This window comes from Sminthopsis crassicaudata, chromosome 6 (assembly GCF_048593235.1).
Source record: "Sminthopsis crassicaudata isolate SCR6 chromosome 6, ASM4859323v1, whole genome shotgun sequence".
In the NCBI taxonomy this organism is placed as follows: domain Eukaryota; kingdom Metazoa; phylum Chordata; class Mammalia; order Dasyuromorphia; family Dasyuridae; genus Sminthopsis; species Sminthopsis crassicaudata.
Window position 1 is genome coordinate 188,924,899 of NC_133622.1, and position 13,815 is coordinate 188,938,713.

A 13,815-nucleotide genomic window follows, 5' to 3' on the forward strand; every position below is an offset into this window, starting at 1 on the left:
AGAAGCCCAAACCCTCTGTATGTGGTCATGGGCTCTCCATTTTTATCTTTTCAAGGAGCAACATTTCAGTCCAAGGGAATAGTCCCACTTTGCACTAGCCACATAAGGGACTCCCGGGGGCAGCCTCTCTGTGGCTGTGGCCGCAGCTATGGCGAGCCCAAACTCACCTGGAGGCTTCATGTAGTACTGCTCGATGTCAGCCATGTCCGTGTGCAGGGCACACTCCAGGTAGGTGAGGATCACCTTCCGGCTGTAGTAATACCTCATAGCCAGAAGGAAGACAGGCACGAAGCAGGTGAGCAACAGACATCTGGTCAGTAGAAAGCACAGCACTGCAGAAGAGAAGGGAGGAAAAGGAAAGACTGCAAACCCATCATCTGGGGTGGCCTGCCAGGCTGGCGGCTGCAGGACAGGGTCCATTTCTTCCCTCCCTCCCTCCTCTCCTTCCCCATCCCATAACCCCACAACAAAGAATTCACCATGACAGCTGAAAGCAGCCACTCCACAGCAAAAGTCAAATTCCCAGATATCTCAAGGAGGTATTTAGAGAGGGGGGAAACTTATTTCCTTCATCCTTTAGAGACAAATAACAGCTCACAAATCTACCACTATACAAAATGGAGGCTCTGAATTTGAAGGGACTTATATGATAATGGAACTTAAAGCTGGAAGATCAACTAGGTCCAACCACTCGTTTTACGGACGAGGAAACTAAGGCTTTATATGTATAAAGGGCTTTCTTCACAGCAGCATTGTCAGATGGATAGAGTAAGTATCAATATTCCCATTTTGCAGCTCAAGAAACTGAGGCAGAAAAGGGTTTCAGTGACTGACCCAGAGCCACAGAATCTCAAACCTAGAAGAGAGGGCCTAGTTCAGTCCCCATTTTCATGTTATGGCTCCAACTTGTCAATGCCAGCATCCTAATCTAGTTTTCCTGACCACCTCCCAACAAGGGAAGAGAAATTAAGAGATGACAAAATAGATTCCGAGAGAGAATCAGGCAGGCAGGATCTGAAGTTGGGAAAGAGGAAGCACCTTGACTGCACCAAGCCCAGATCTCTGTCCTGGAGTGTGTTGGACTGACGCACATTTCCTAAATCCCAGATAAGGGAACTGTAATAAGTCCAAATCTAAGGCTAGATGCAGCAGGATTCCACCAAGCCTTCTCCTCCTAGTTAAAGTACTTAGGGAATGGGTGGGATGGAGAAGCAGAGGCAAGGAACAGACAGTCTACTGGCCAGGAGCTGCCCAAGCCTCTGTTGATGAAAATTAGTTCATCCCAGAGAAATGTAAAGGGGGTAAGGGAACCCATATCACTAACCCTTAAGGTCAAAGGTCATTCTCAGTCTGTTTAGGGAACCAGTAGAAGCTTGCTTTGTATACCTCCTACCCCAGACTAAAGCAGTCTTTCTTGTTTTAGCATTTCTACATGCTGGCTACACAGATAACTAATGGCATGGATGAGGGTGTTCAAAAATCAAAAATGGTTAAGTATTCCTCCCAAGTCCCAATACTATTCCGCTTCTTCTGAACCTAGGAGTAAAGAGTGTTCTCTCTCTGACTTCCTTTCTTTCTCTGTGCATGTCTGTCTTTCTGTTTCTGTCTCTATCCCTCTCCACTGTCTCTGTCTCTGTCCCTCTCCTCTGTCTGTCTGTTTGTCTCTCCTCTATCTCTGTCTCTCCTGGAGCTGGAGATCTTCCCCTCATAAATTAACACTTGGGGGCTGTGCTGAGCCAGCCTCCCCCGTTTTGATAAATTATATATAGTCACACTTCCCTGGCAGAGCATCAATTGCCCTTATCAACGGTCCTGAGTATCTCCTGCAACCTTCACTAACCACCCCCATCTCATTGTAAGCCAAGAGTACCTTAGGCTGTGACCTCTCTCTATCCCAAAATGTACTGTTTAAGGCAACTGAAGTCAGAAGAGCATGAAAATAGAACAAGGAGAAAAGAGAGAGAGAGAGAGAGAGAGAGAGAGAGAGAGAGAGAGAGAGAGAGAGAGAGAGAGAGAGAGAGAGAGAGAGAGAGAGAGAGAGAAAGTGGGTGGTTATAGCAGAGTGAAAATGAGAAAGCAAAATCTAAAAAGGGAAAAGGGGAGAGTCTGTGGGGAAGAAAAGAGGAGAAAGAGGGAAGATAAGAATGAAGTAGAAATGATGGAGGAGATGGAGAAAGAAGAGAGATTGAAAGGAGTTAACACCACGAAAGAGAAGAATGGAGAGCCAAAACAGAGAGAGAGAGAGACAGAGACAGAGACAGAGAGAGAGGAGAGAGAGAGAAGAATTTGGTACCTAACATGCTTAGGATCGTGCTCAGAGCAGGGCAAGCTAGGGGACCCTCCCAGGAGCTTCAGGTGCCACTGGATTCAACAGAAAATGACAAATCGACCCCCCCCCTTAACTGTGCGTCCACTTCCCACTCCACCCGCCACAAACCCAGTCTCTGAAGAAAAACAACAACTAGGCAGCTCCCACACAGCAGAGGGCACTGGTAGGGAAAGGGGCGAGCTGGCACGTATTCTGCCCCTGGGCGGCCGCAAGTTCCTCCTCCTCAGGCCCGGGGGCTGGCCAGGAAGGGCAGGCAGGAGGCCTGCCTTTGGCCCTGGGCAGTACCGCACCGTGCCAGCGAGCTGACCGAGCCCGGGAGGCTGCGGAGAGCTGCATCAGCTCTCCCGCCAGCCCCACTCGGCAACCTGACCCGCACCTCGGTCTCTAGGTTACGGTGGAATCCTGTTTCCCCGGGGCGGAGGGGCCGGAGAACAGGAGCCAGAGCGTCCAGCTAGCTCCCCTGAAGAAGGGGAAAATGGGACGGGGAAGGGCGGGGGTAGGGGGAAGACGGAGAGAATTGAAGGAATCGAAAGAGGGAGGGAGAAAGAACGCCAAGGAGCAGCTCCTTATCCATCCCACCCCGGCCCTGGATCCCCCGCCGCTCCCGCGGCTGCCCCCTCCCCTCCAGCAGCCGCGGGGCTGATAGGCCTCCCACGGCCAAGAGGAAATGTGTCCACAACCCCCGCCCCCCCAACCCCACGGAGACACCCGGCTTATAAAAGACTCCCCTGGGCTTAATGGTTTTTAACTCCTCTGCCCCAGTCCGAGAGTGTGCAAATTGTGCATCTCCTTCCAGACCTGGGAATCTGCATGCGTCCGTTTTTAGACTGGCTGCATTGTGCGTGTGTGGTGTGCGCGTGTATGAGAGAGTGAGTGTGTGTGTGTGTGTGTGTGTGTGTGTGTGTGTGTGTGTGTGTGTGTGTGTGTGTGTGTGTGTGTGTGTGGATTCTGAATGCACTGGGGGAGCGCTGCGCTCCGGGGGCAGGATGCGGAGGGAGTTTTTGCACACTGCGGGATCTCCGGCTGCTTCTGCGGCGGGAGAGCCGAGGAAAGGGAGCTGTAGCGCGTGGGGCTCCGCAAGTATCTGCGCCAAAAATACGGCCCCGGAACCCGAGAGGATGCGAAGGAAGGAGGACGGGTCCTCCCCGCTCGCGTCCTGGGACCCCACACCGCGGAGGGGGCGCGAACAAATTGGCTACTTACACGCCAGGAGCACATACATCAGCTGCGTGAAGGGCTGCTGCTTCAGGCCCCGGAACGCCGTGTTGGGGATTCTCTCCATGATGCCGTCATAGAAGATGCGGCGCACCGTGTCTTGCTCTGCAGGGTGGAACTCGCGGATGCAGACGTGCTCCTTTTTGCCTTCTTCGCCCGCCACCTCGCCGGCCGCCGCGCTGGGGGGCGGCATCGGCGGCGCCGGGGAGGGCGCGGAGCCGCCGGAGAGCGAGGGCCACATCTGGGAGGAGGACACGATCACGGTGTCTTTCTTGGCGCCGGGGATGGTGTCATGATCTTCTGCCACGATTTTCGTCTCGCAAACCATTTTGGGAGACAGACAATGCATGCAAACTGGCCGGGAAAGAGACGAGGTGTGCAAAAAATAATAAATGAATCTTAACTTAAATACTAGAATATCTTTTAAAAGGAATGCCGTGAGTGGGCTCTTCTTTCCCCCCCTCCCCCCAAGCCTGTGGTTGGTCGTTTAGGAGCCCGAAACGGATGGAACCAGCTGGAAAGATAGAAAGGAACAGCGGTGCATTTTGGAGAAGTATTTATAATGCGGCAGAGCCGGTGCAATCTCGGATCCCGGGGTCCCGCAGGGTCCTAGCGTCCATTGCATTGGCTGAGAAGGGTCACCATGTGATCTCGAGGGGTGGGGAAGAGAAACACCTCCCCCGCTTTGGCGTTTGATTGCAAATTACTACAGCAGTGCCTTTCTCCGGTTTTGCGTGTGTCATTCTCCCTCCCCCTCCATCTCCTCCTCTCTCCTCCTCCCTTCCCTTCCCTTCTGGGTTCGGGGCCTGCCGAGAGGCGCTATAACATTCACTAAGCTGTCCAGGGTGGTCCCGGCTTACTCCGGGCCAGGCAGGGGGCGAGAAAGCCCGACTTTGATGGCGAGCTAGGGTTTCGCTGTGTGCGTTTTGGTAAACTGGCGGCGGCGACAGCGACAACCCTGAGCGAGCGCTGGACGCGTTGCGCTTGGGCGCAAGTTAAATAAGGCGGCGTTGCCCCAGCCTGCCAAAATCTCCATCCTCCCCCCCCCCCAGTTTTGGGTGTCTGCGTTCCCCTCACAGAGGAGTAGATTAATCTGAAGGTCGCGTCCCATTCCCTAGCCCGGGAAGTCCCCTTTAAGGAAGTGATTAGGGGGGGGGGGCAGCAGATTATCCGTTGTATTTTAGGCGTTCGCATCCTATTTTTGGATGTTCGTTTTAAGGAAGGCCTTTGGAGAACTTGTAATTTACCGGGAGGGGGAGGGGACAGGTGGACAGGGTTGCAGCGGCTGATTCCGTATTGGAGAATCTTTCCTGGGCTCTCCCTCTAGTCTTTGTCAAGCCCAGCACCTCCCCGGTGCTCGGGCCGCTCTCCTCCGGAGGGGGAAGCGGAGGGGGGAACCTCCCGGGGTCTTAGTCCTCGGGCAGCACTTGGGCGGTTTCGGAAGGCCGAACTTAAGCTCGACCCAACCACAAACGTGCATCTCCATTACAACGGGTGAACAATAGCGAATGGAATCCCAGAGATCAGATGTTCTCAAGACAAACGCGTTGGGGACAAAAACGAGGTTGAGTTTGGGAAGCCTAAAGGTTCCGAGAGAGATGGAATCCCAGTCCGGGAAGGGAAGATTGTGCTCTGGCGTGTGAACCCGAGCTCGATCCTTCCCGAGGCATGTTCTCCCGAGGGAAAGGCTCGCAAAGTCCGCTGGGGATGGACCGAGTCGAGAAATAGCGGGCTGTGGTGCCCGGGCTTGCTTCGCGCAGCAGCCAGCCCGGCCGGGGTGACCACTCTCGGGGGGTAGGTCTGGAGGCAGGCCGGACAAACGAATACATTAGATATTCCCAGCTGGGGCGCTCCAAGGGTAGCGTCGGAAGAGGGGCTAGAAGGGGTCCTCAGGGCGCCGCGCTCCCTTATTTATGAGTCCACTCTCCCGACTTAAGTCCCGCAGCTGCGAGTCACGCAGCCCCATTTCCCCTAGGGTAGAAGGTAGACTCGGCCAACACCCTAGCCATCCCTGCTTTTATTTTAATCGCCCAAGCCTGAGATGGCTGGGAGTGGAAGGAGAGAGATGACTCTCGGGACAGCGGACAGAGCGCCCCAGGCCCTACGGCAACCTGTCAGTGGGATCAGAGAACGTCAGGTCCCCAGCCCAGCTCCCAGTCCCGACCCTAAGAGCCCCGGGCTGGATCCAAGTTCACTGCTGGGCCTGGGGCAGTTCAGGTACAAGGTCCGGGCCAGTTCCCTCTCCTCCACTCCCCTCCCCTGCCCTCCTTCGCTCCATGAGCCTCCGCTCGCCGCTTATAGATCAAACTCAACCTTCTCCCGGTTCGAACCGGCCAAGCCACGGGCTCCCCCTCTCCTTTCTCCTCCCCTCCTCCTCCACCTCCTTCTTCCACCGCCCCTTACAGCAGCCGAGCCCCCGGCCCCGCCTCCGCCCACAGCCTCCCGCCCCCGCGCTCCTCCCCACCCCTCCCGGAACGCATGCGCCTTGCTGCCTTGGTGCAGGTACACGATGAGGTGTCCCATTCTCCCGGTTGGGGTATTAGGGCTGGAGTTGGGGGAGGAGGAAAGAGGGAGGGCTGGCGAGGGATGAGGGGGCGGTTTCCTCCCCCTCTTCCCAACCCCCGTCTCTATGCCGAAGCTGCGGCTCCCTCCCGCTGTCCGGCTGTACCCGCCCCGCCCCCGGTGCTGCCTGAGAGCCGGAGAGGGAGGGGTAGGGGGAAGAAAGATGTGAGGGTCGGGGCCCACCGCGCCTGCGCCTGCGCCAGCCCTACTGCAAGCAAGGGAAAGAGAGATGGGGTCCATCCTGGCTAAGGGCTCCGACCTACGTGGGGACCCGCTCTGCGGGACTGCGAGACTGAGGTCAGAGTTCCAGGGTCTTGCTCCCTGTTTTCAAAGGTTCAGGGAAAGCTTTAGAGACCCCCTAGTCTGCCAAGAATAACCCCCTGCCCTCCTCCAGCCCGAGGGGGATCCCTGAGCTGGAAGGAGATCCTATAATAAGGAGGAGGCTGGATCAGAGAGACTTGAAATCAAAGGACTTGTCCAAGGTCACACTGGTAGCAAGGAGCAGTCAGAAGTCAAGCCTGATTCTATGACTCTCGGAGTGAGAATGGTGGGACTTGGGTTGTTTGTTTTGTTTGGGGGGAGGGAGTTGGAAGAAGGTGAGTAAATTGAGTGACACCTCCTGGAGTTTTGAGTGACCCCTTCTAGGGAGGGGGGTTATTCGTGTTTTTCCCCCAGAAATCATAGAAAGCTAGATTGATATTCTGAAATGATGTTTACATCTGCCTCTCAGTAGACCAGCCCTCCTCCCCCCACCCCCCAGAAACTGTATCCTAGTCTTGGTTCTGCTGATGAGGAGCTGCAAGAAAAGTTAATCTAATCGTATTGGATGTGCCCCAGGCCTTGTTCTGGGTCCCTGTTGCCCTTTGCTCTGGGCTCTCTTTTTACCAAGATCTAAAATCCTCTTTTCCCCAGAGATGTAGCCTTGTCTGGGATGATGTCTGCTGGACACATTTTAATTCCTTTCCTTGTCCACTCCCCTCCCCCCACTCTGGTACCATGATTGAATTTAAAGAAGTTCTTTGTGAACGTGGCCTTCAATAGAGAAAGGAGTTTGAAGACTGGAGACTTGGAGAGAAACACCTGCACAGCTCTTTGGAGGAGGCCTGCCTGGACCCCAGGGATAGCGGGGAAGAATCGAGACATTCCTAGTTCAGGCGTCCTGGATTAAACACTGGTTCTTGAAACAAATGGAAACCAAAGTTAGGGCAGAACGAAATGGAAGGACAGAGCTCTGATGTGAATGAGCAAACCCGATCTTACCTTTTATTAGTAATAGGAGTTCTCCCCATGGGGGCTAAGGGACAGCATGCAGGTAGCAGGACTCATCTGTTCCTTTGACTGAGTATTTTTTCCCTGGGAAGTGGGGAATCCAAAATGGTATTTTAAGCCTAGAAAACATATAGGGCTCTGGGAGTTAGAGGCCCACAAGAGGAGGGATGGTTTGGTTTGGTTTGCTGGGGAGGAGGGTTGGAAGAGAATGAGTGAGGACAATAGGAGCTCTTGTAGGAGCTGAGAACTCTTTCCCCTTTCTGTGGGGATCTGTGGGATAGGGACTTTCCAGATGAAGAAACTTCCTCTACCAGTACAGGTAGGCATCCTTCGACTTAAAGTCTTAGAGAGTTGCCTAGAAGTTGAGAGGGTAAATGTAATTTACCCAAGGCTACATGGCATAGATATATAGATATATAGTATGTATATGTATATTGTATATTGTGTGTATATATTTTATATATGTTATATATATATATGTTTACATACACATGCATGTCCTGTAACCTTGGATAAACACATACATGTATGTGTTATATATTATATCAAATATGCATGTATTTCTGTATGTGTGTTTACATATATATATATATATATATATATATACACACATAAGTATGTATGTATAAGTCAGAGGCAGAACTCAGATACATACCGACTCTGAAGCCAGCCTTCTACTACACCATAGAAGCTAAGCATGCAGCCCTGCCTTCTGACTGCCTTGGGCAGCAACACTTCTGAGTGCTTTAATATAATTGGAAAATATTTAACAAAATATAGATATGTTAATATATAGTTTTCTGGGTCAATAAGCTGCCTGCAGGGATCCTTACTTATATCCTTATTTCTCTCTTGAGTTTGCTGTGACTGCCCTACACTTAGCAGCCAAATTCAGACATTCTTAGAGGGAGACTAATCAAAGCATGAGTTGTGTGAGAACACCCCAGTAGTAAACCATGAAAATCTGAAAGTTAGGCTACCGGTTAGGTAATGAACAAGAAAAAAAAAATTTTAAACGGGAATTTGGGATCAGAGCTCAACTTCCAACTCCATTAACTAGCTGTGTGATTTTGGACAAGTTATTGTCCCCTCATCTGGACTGTAATTTTCCCTCTCAAAAATGAACCAATTGGACTATGTGAGCTCTTTCCTGATTCTTATAGTCTGTCTTCTGTGACTTGAGAATGTTTCCAAACTCTGACATCCTAGGCATTGGGTTATTTTCAGACTCTAACATGCTGTTCAACTCCACCAGCATCAATTGAGCCCCAGAAATTTAATCCATCCCAAGACAGATAAAAATCACTGTCCCCACTCAGGAGAGAGTCGGTTTTGGACAATACTATCTCAGTTCTGGACAATACTGTCTCGGTTCTGGACAATACTGTCTCGGTTCTGTAACTTTCCTTTTAAAGGGGCAAGGACAGATACATAGTGCCCATTGGATATGCAAACTGATTTTTCTCTACTACAACCTTGTGGGGAGAGTTTAACATATTAACCTCTTTTGCAAAAGTCAGTAAGGTGAGATACAGAAAGGTTAAGCTCTTGGCCCAAGGTCACACTGTCTGGACTTCTCCATAAAACATACTTTTTCTCACTTTGTGGTTCTTAATGTTCATTTTCTACTGCCACATCAAAGTAGAAACTGGCATTTTTCTAACCATTTATTTCCCTGCAGTGTGACGAAGATTTTTTTTCCAGAAGATCCTGGAGCCAGATCCAGAAATAAACAAACCTTTCCCTTTAAAGCCCTGCTCCTTGGCCAAAAGAGAGAGAAAGAATAGCTTTCTGGCTGCATCTAGGGGAGCTGAGAGCAATTGTCTGGAGAGGTCATTGGCTGCAGCATCTGCATTGGGAGCAAAGACAGAGCCTGCCTTGTGGCGTAACATAGCATGATGCTGCACAGTGAGCTTGGAAATTTCTGATCCTCCATTAACCAGGGAAGCCCAATACCAGAAAATGAGCCAGTGGTTCTCTGGGAAAGTTGTTTGATATACAAACAGGACGGAGAAAGGCCTTGGGTGAAATTGAAATTCTAGGAGCAGAAATGGTTCGTGGAGATTTTCATCTACTCTCAGCTACTCATTTTAGACCTGTGGGAACTGGGGCCTTTAGAGGCTGTGACTTAGCCCAGATCACAGAGCTATTAAGCACAGGACATGGAACTTCATTGTATTGACAAGGAAATGTGTGAACAGAATATGGAAACTGGAAACCTACCAATGGTCTTCTAGGTGGAATTAGGCTGCACAGGAGGGAATAGGGAGAGATAAGGTTGCGAAGATAAGTTAGAACATGTAGACCCTAAATATCAGATCAGTAGTTTTTATTCCCTGAATTTAAGTCCACAAGCACCATCTTGGTGCTGGGAATAGCCTTTACTCTCAAGGACCTCATGTTCTACTGAAGATTTTTGAGTAGGGAGTGACATGTGCTTTCTTCCCAGATGGATTGTAAGCATCTTGAGGACAGGGATCTTATCTCATGGAATTTCACAACATATTTTTTTCCATCTTAAAGCCACCCCCTCCCCATTCTTCCACAAATAGCACCTTGATAGCACAAATACACTTCCATAGATACTTTTTATAAATCTCTAATAATAATAACAGTGTTACCATTTCTATTATATCTTATGATTTTCCTTGAAACAGCCCTGGGAATGAGGTAATCTAAGTATTATCAAATCCCATTTTACAGATGAGGAGACTGGGACTCAGAAGTAATTTGATAGATCCAAGGTCACCCTGCTTAGGAAGTAGTGAAGTGGATTTCCAAAACTAGATTTCCTGACACCAAATTATCTTCTTTCTCTTATGTCTTGTAACATTCTATATTTTGTATTCAAATTCAAAGCTCAGATAGTCTATGTTCTAAAGTTCCTCACCTCTGAAATCCTATGCTCTATATTAGGATGCCCACTCCAACAAATTATTCTGAATGATTTGATGAAATCAAATGATTTCATGAAATGAAAATGATTTTAGGAAGGAGAAGGTGGGATCTGAAGCTAAGCCTTGAAGGCCAAGAAGAACTTAGACAAGATTATGAGGTTTGCCTTCCACTTTATTGAAGCTCAACTATTGATAATGTCTCAAAATTTAAGTAGAGTTATGTCGGGTACATTGAACAGGTTGGGAAGTAAAAGAAATAGCCAGATGATACAATGGATAGAGAAGTGGGCCTGGAGCCAAGAAACTGAGTTCAAATCCAGCCTCAAAAACTTGCTAGCACTGCAATTATGGTCAAGTCATTTAACCTTAGTATGCCTCAGTTCCCTTGTCTCTATAATGGGATAATAATAGCATTTACCTCTTAGGGTTGTTGTAAACATCAAATGAGGTATGAATTGTAAAGCAGTAAAGCATCTACCATGCCTAGCAGATAGTAGGTACTTAATAAAAGACTAAGAGGTAGGGTCTGTTACTATCCTATTTTAGAGATAAGAAAACCAAAACTGGAGTTGAGTTAGAAAACTCTTAACGGAGTGATCAGCTAGTTCATGCCTGAATCAATACTCAAACTCAAGTCTTTGTAACCCATTTTCACTATTCCTCTATCACTGGGGGGGGAGGGGGAATCAAGACCATAATTTCATTCCTTTTAAACTGCTCTATCTTCCTGATCCATCCCACACAGGCCACATCCTCTTGTTTTCCACAATCATCATTCTGCTCTTCAATCTCCACCTATTGGTCACCTCAAATCTTTTTCTTTCCCTAGGGGACAGTGTGATAGGGTGCTGCAAAACACAAAACAAAGCTGAATTTGTCTTGAAAAACTTACTTAAAAGAATGATCTTTCTGCTACTTTTCTCTACAAAAATTGCTAGTCGCTACTTTGTGTGCTATTGAATTTTATTGTTTTTTGTTTATGTCAGCCTAACATTTTGTGAACTCCAATGGGTCTTATCTCTACTTTGCATCTTCCTAGCACCAAAATAAGGATTATGCATGCAGCAGGTTCTAAAATATATAAAGAGAGAGAATTTACTTTTTTTAATAATAGAGAAGGCAGTAACCTTCTGCTCTAGGCTTAAGGGTAGCCCCAGCCATATTATTCCCAGTTTCATATGCAGAAACAGACTTTAGGAAGGGAGGAATAGAGAAATTATAATTCCCTATGCTTAGGCAGGTGTGGAGTCAGGAAAACCTTTCTTCAAATATGGCCTCAGACACTCTCTAGCTGTTTGATCCTGGGAAGGTTATTTAACACTCTTTGCCTCAGTTTCCTCTGCTGTAAAATGAACTGGAAAAGAATATGGAAAATCACTCTAGAATCTTTACCAAGAAAAGCCTAAATGGGATCACAAAGATTCAGATGCAAGAGAAAAGACTGAAAAGAGAATAATTCATGTAGTAAGGGTTCAGGATGCAGTTAGTAAGATATCCTTCTCGACAATCCTTTGTTTCTCCCCTCTGTCCTCTGACACATCCCAATTTGATAGCTTGGATGGCAGCCAGGATTAGTGGGAGAGATTCTGTAATAAAGTGGAAGGCAAACCTCATAATCTTGTCTAAGTTCTTCTTGGCCTTCAAGGCTTAGCTTCAGATCCCACCTTCTCCTTCCTAAAATCATTTTCATTTCATGAAATCATTTGATTTCATCAAATCATTCAGAATAATTTGTTGGAGTGGGCATCCTAATATAGAGCATAGGATTTCAGAGGTGAGGAACTTTAGAACATAGACTATCTGAGCTTTGAATTTGAATACAAAATATAGAAAGTCTAACCTTAGAACACAAAATATAGAATATCAGAGCTGCAAAGACTTCTGGGTCCTAGAGGCAGCAATGGCAATTTATAATGGATTTCCTAGCCATTATTTCATTTGATCTTCACAAAAAGGTGGAAGGAACAGGGCAAGGATTATTATTCCCATTTTACAAATGAGGAAGCTGAGGCATGGACAGAGTTTCTCCATAAAACGAGAGAGTTGGCGTAACTCCAGAGGGAGGATGGTGAAAAATGCCACCAATCTCCTGGCAAGGATTGATGGACTCAGGATGCAGAGTAAGACATACCTTTAGACATGGTCTAAGTGAAATTTGTTTCACCTGACCATATGTGTTACAAGGCTTTTGTTTTTCTTTTTTTTTATTTTTCCTTTTTTTTTTTTTTTTTTGGTAGGAAGAAGTAAATGGGAGACAAAATAAATGCTAATTAATTTTAAAGTAATTTTTTAATAATAGCTTTTTATTTTCAAAATACATGCAAAGATAGTTTTTAGCATTCACCTTTGCAAAGCCTTGTGTTCCAAATTTTTCTCCCTTTCCCCACCCCTAGACATCAAATAATCCAACGTATGCTAAACATGTGCTATTTCCACATGTATCATGCTGCACAAGAAAAATCAGATCAAAAAAGAAAAACATTGAGAAAAAAAGCAATTCTTATTTTTTTTTTAATTATTTAATTTAAGAAATAATCATAAAATGGACTGGAATGCTTGAAGATCACTAAGATCCACTCCAGTGCTAGGTTTTTATGAGCCTCACAGAACTCATCTTTTAGGGGCGATGGGGGTGAGGATAGCTGTAGGAACTCCCAGCTCATCAACTCACCAGCCTTTTCGGAGAACTTCTAGGTCTTGGGGCCCATATTCAGCTACTAGGAGGCCGGAGGGAGAGATAAGAGGACAGAACTGTTTCCTGCCCTCAGGGACTTCACAGACTAAGAATTATAATGCCAGGACTAGAAGCTTAGTCTAAAGCAGTCTCTAGAGCAGTGTGAACTTGCATGGAGGGGGAACCAGCTTTATTTTCACTATAATTGGTTTCCTTTGTACTCCTATGTATTTTATTTTACGCATTGTCAAGCATAATTCTGAGAAAGAGTCCATGGGCTTCACTACACTGCCTAAGGAGTTGATGACACAAAACTGAGTCCAGAAGAAGACTAATATATGACTTAGTCAAGAGTTCAAGTTGGAAAGAATGCCAATCCAAATGCTTTGTTATGTAGTAAAGAAACCTAGTTCTGAGGAGATCAAGTGGCTTGTCAGTGTACATCAGAGAGGAACCTGGAACTCAGGTCCTCCAAGTCAACTCCACTGTCCTATGATCCTCCTGCCTAGTGTTTGAATTTGTTATTTTGGACTTGCTCGTCTTTCTAAAGGCAGCTAAGATAGTGGAGGGGATAGAGAAGTCAGAAGGATCTGAATTCAAATCCGACCTCAGACATTTAACACTTACTAGCTATGTGAACCCTAACTGTCTCACCCAAAAAAGGAGGGGAAGACTTGTTCCAAGTTTAAATCTAGGAGTAAGTGCTCCCAACATGAATTTAAAAATGTGTCTCATCCTAGCCCACTTAGGCTAAGTTCTTATGGATTCTTTATATTGCCAAAGACCTTAAAGATCATCTCATCTACTCATTTTTGTAAAATGAGTAAAATGTAAATTTAAAAAATACATTTGTATGTAGAAGCTGATGT

At 47.3% G+C, this 13,815-nt stretch overlaps 1 protein-coding gene across 1 annotated transcript in view; it reads right to left on the reverse strand.

Moving 5' to 3' along the window:
- NAT8L (N-acetyltransferase 8 like) overlaps positions 1-4,176 on the reverse strand; it is a 48,122-nt gene extending 43,946 nt beyond the window's left edge. Inside the window, exons 1-2 of the mRNA XM_074273538.1 lie at positions 3,533-4,176; positions 168-332 (exon numbers count right to left, since the gene is read on the reverse strand). Of these exons, the coding sequence (XP_074129639.1) occupies positions 168-332; positions 3,533-3,893 (526 nt within the window). The 5' untranslated portion in view covers positions 3,894-4,176. The remainder of the gene's footprint in view (positions 1-167; positions 333-3,532) is intronic.
- Between the last annotated feature and the right edge of the window lie 9,639 nt (positions 4,177-13,815).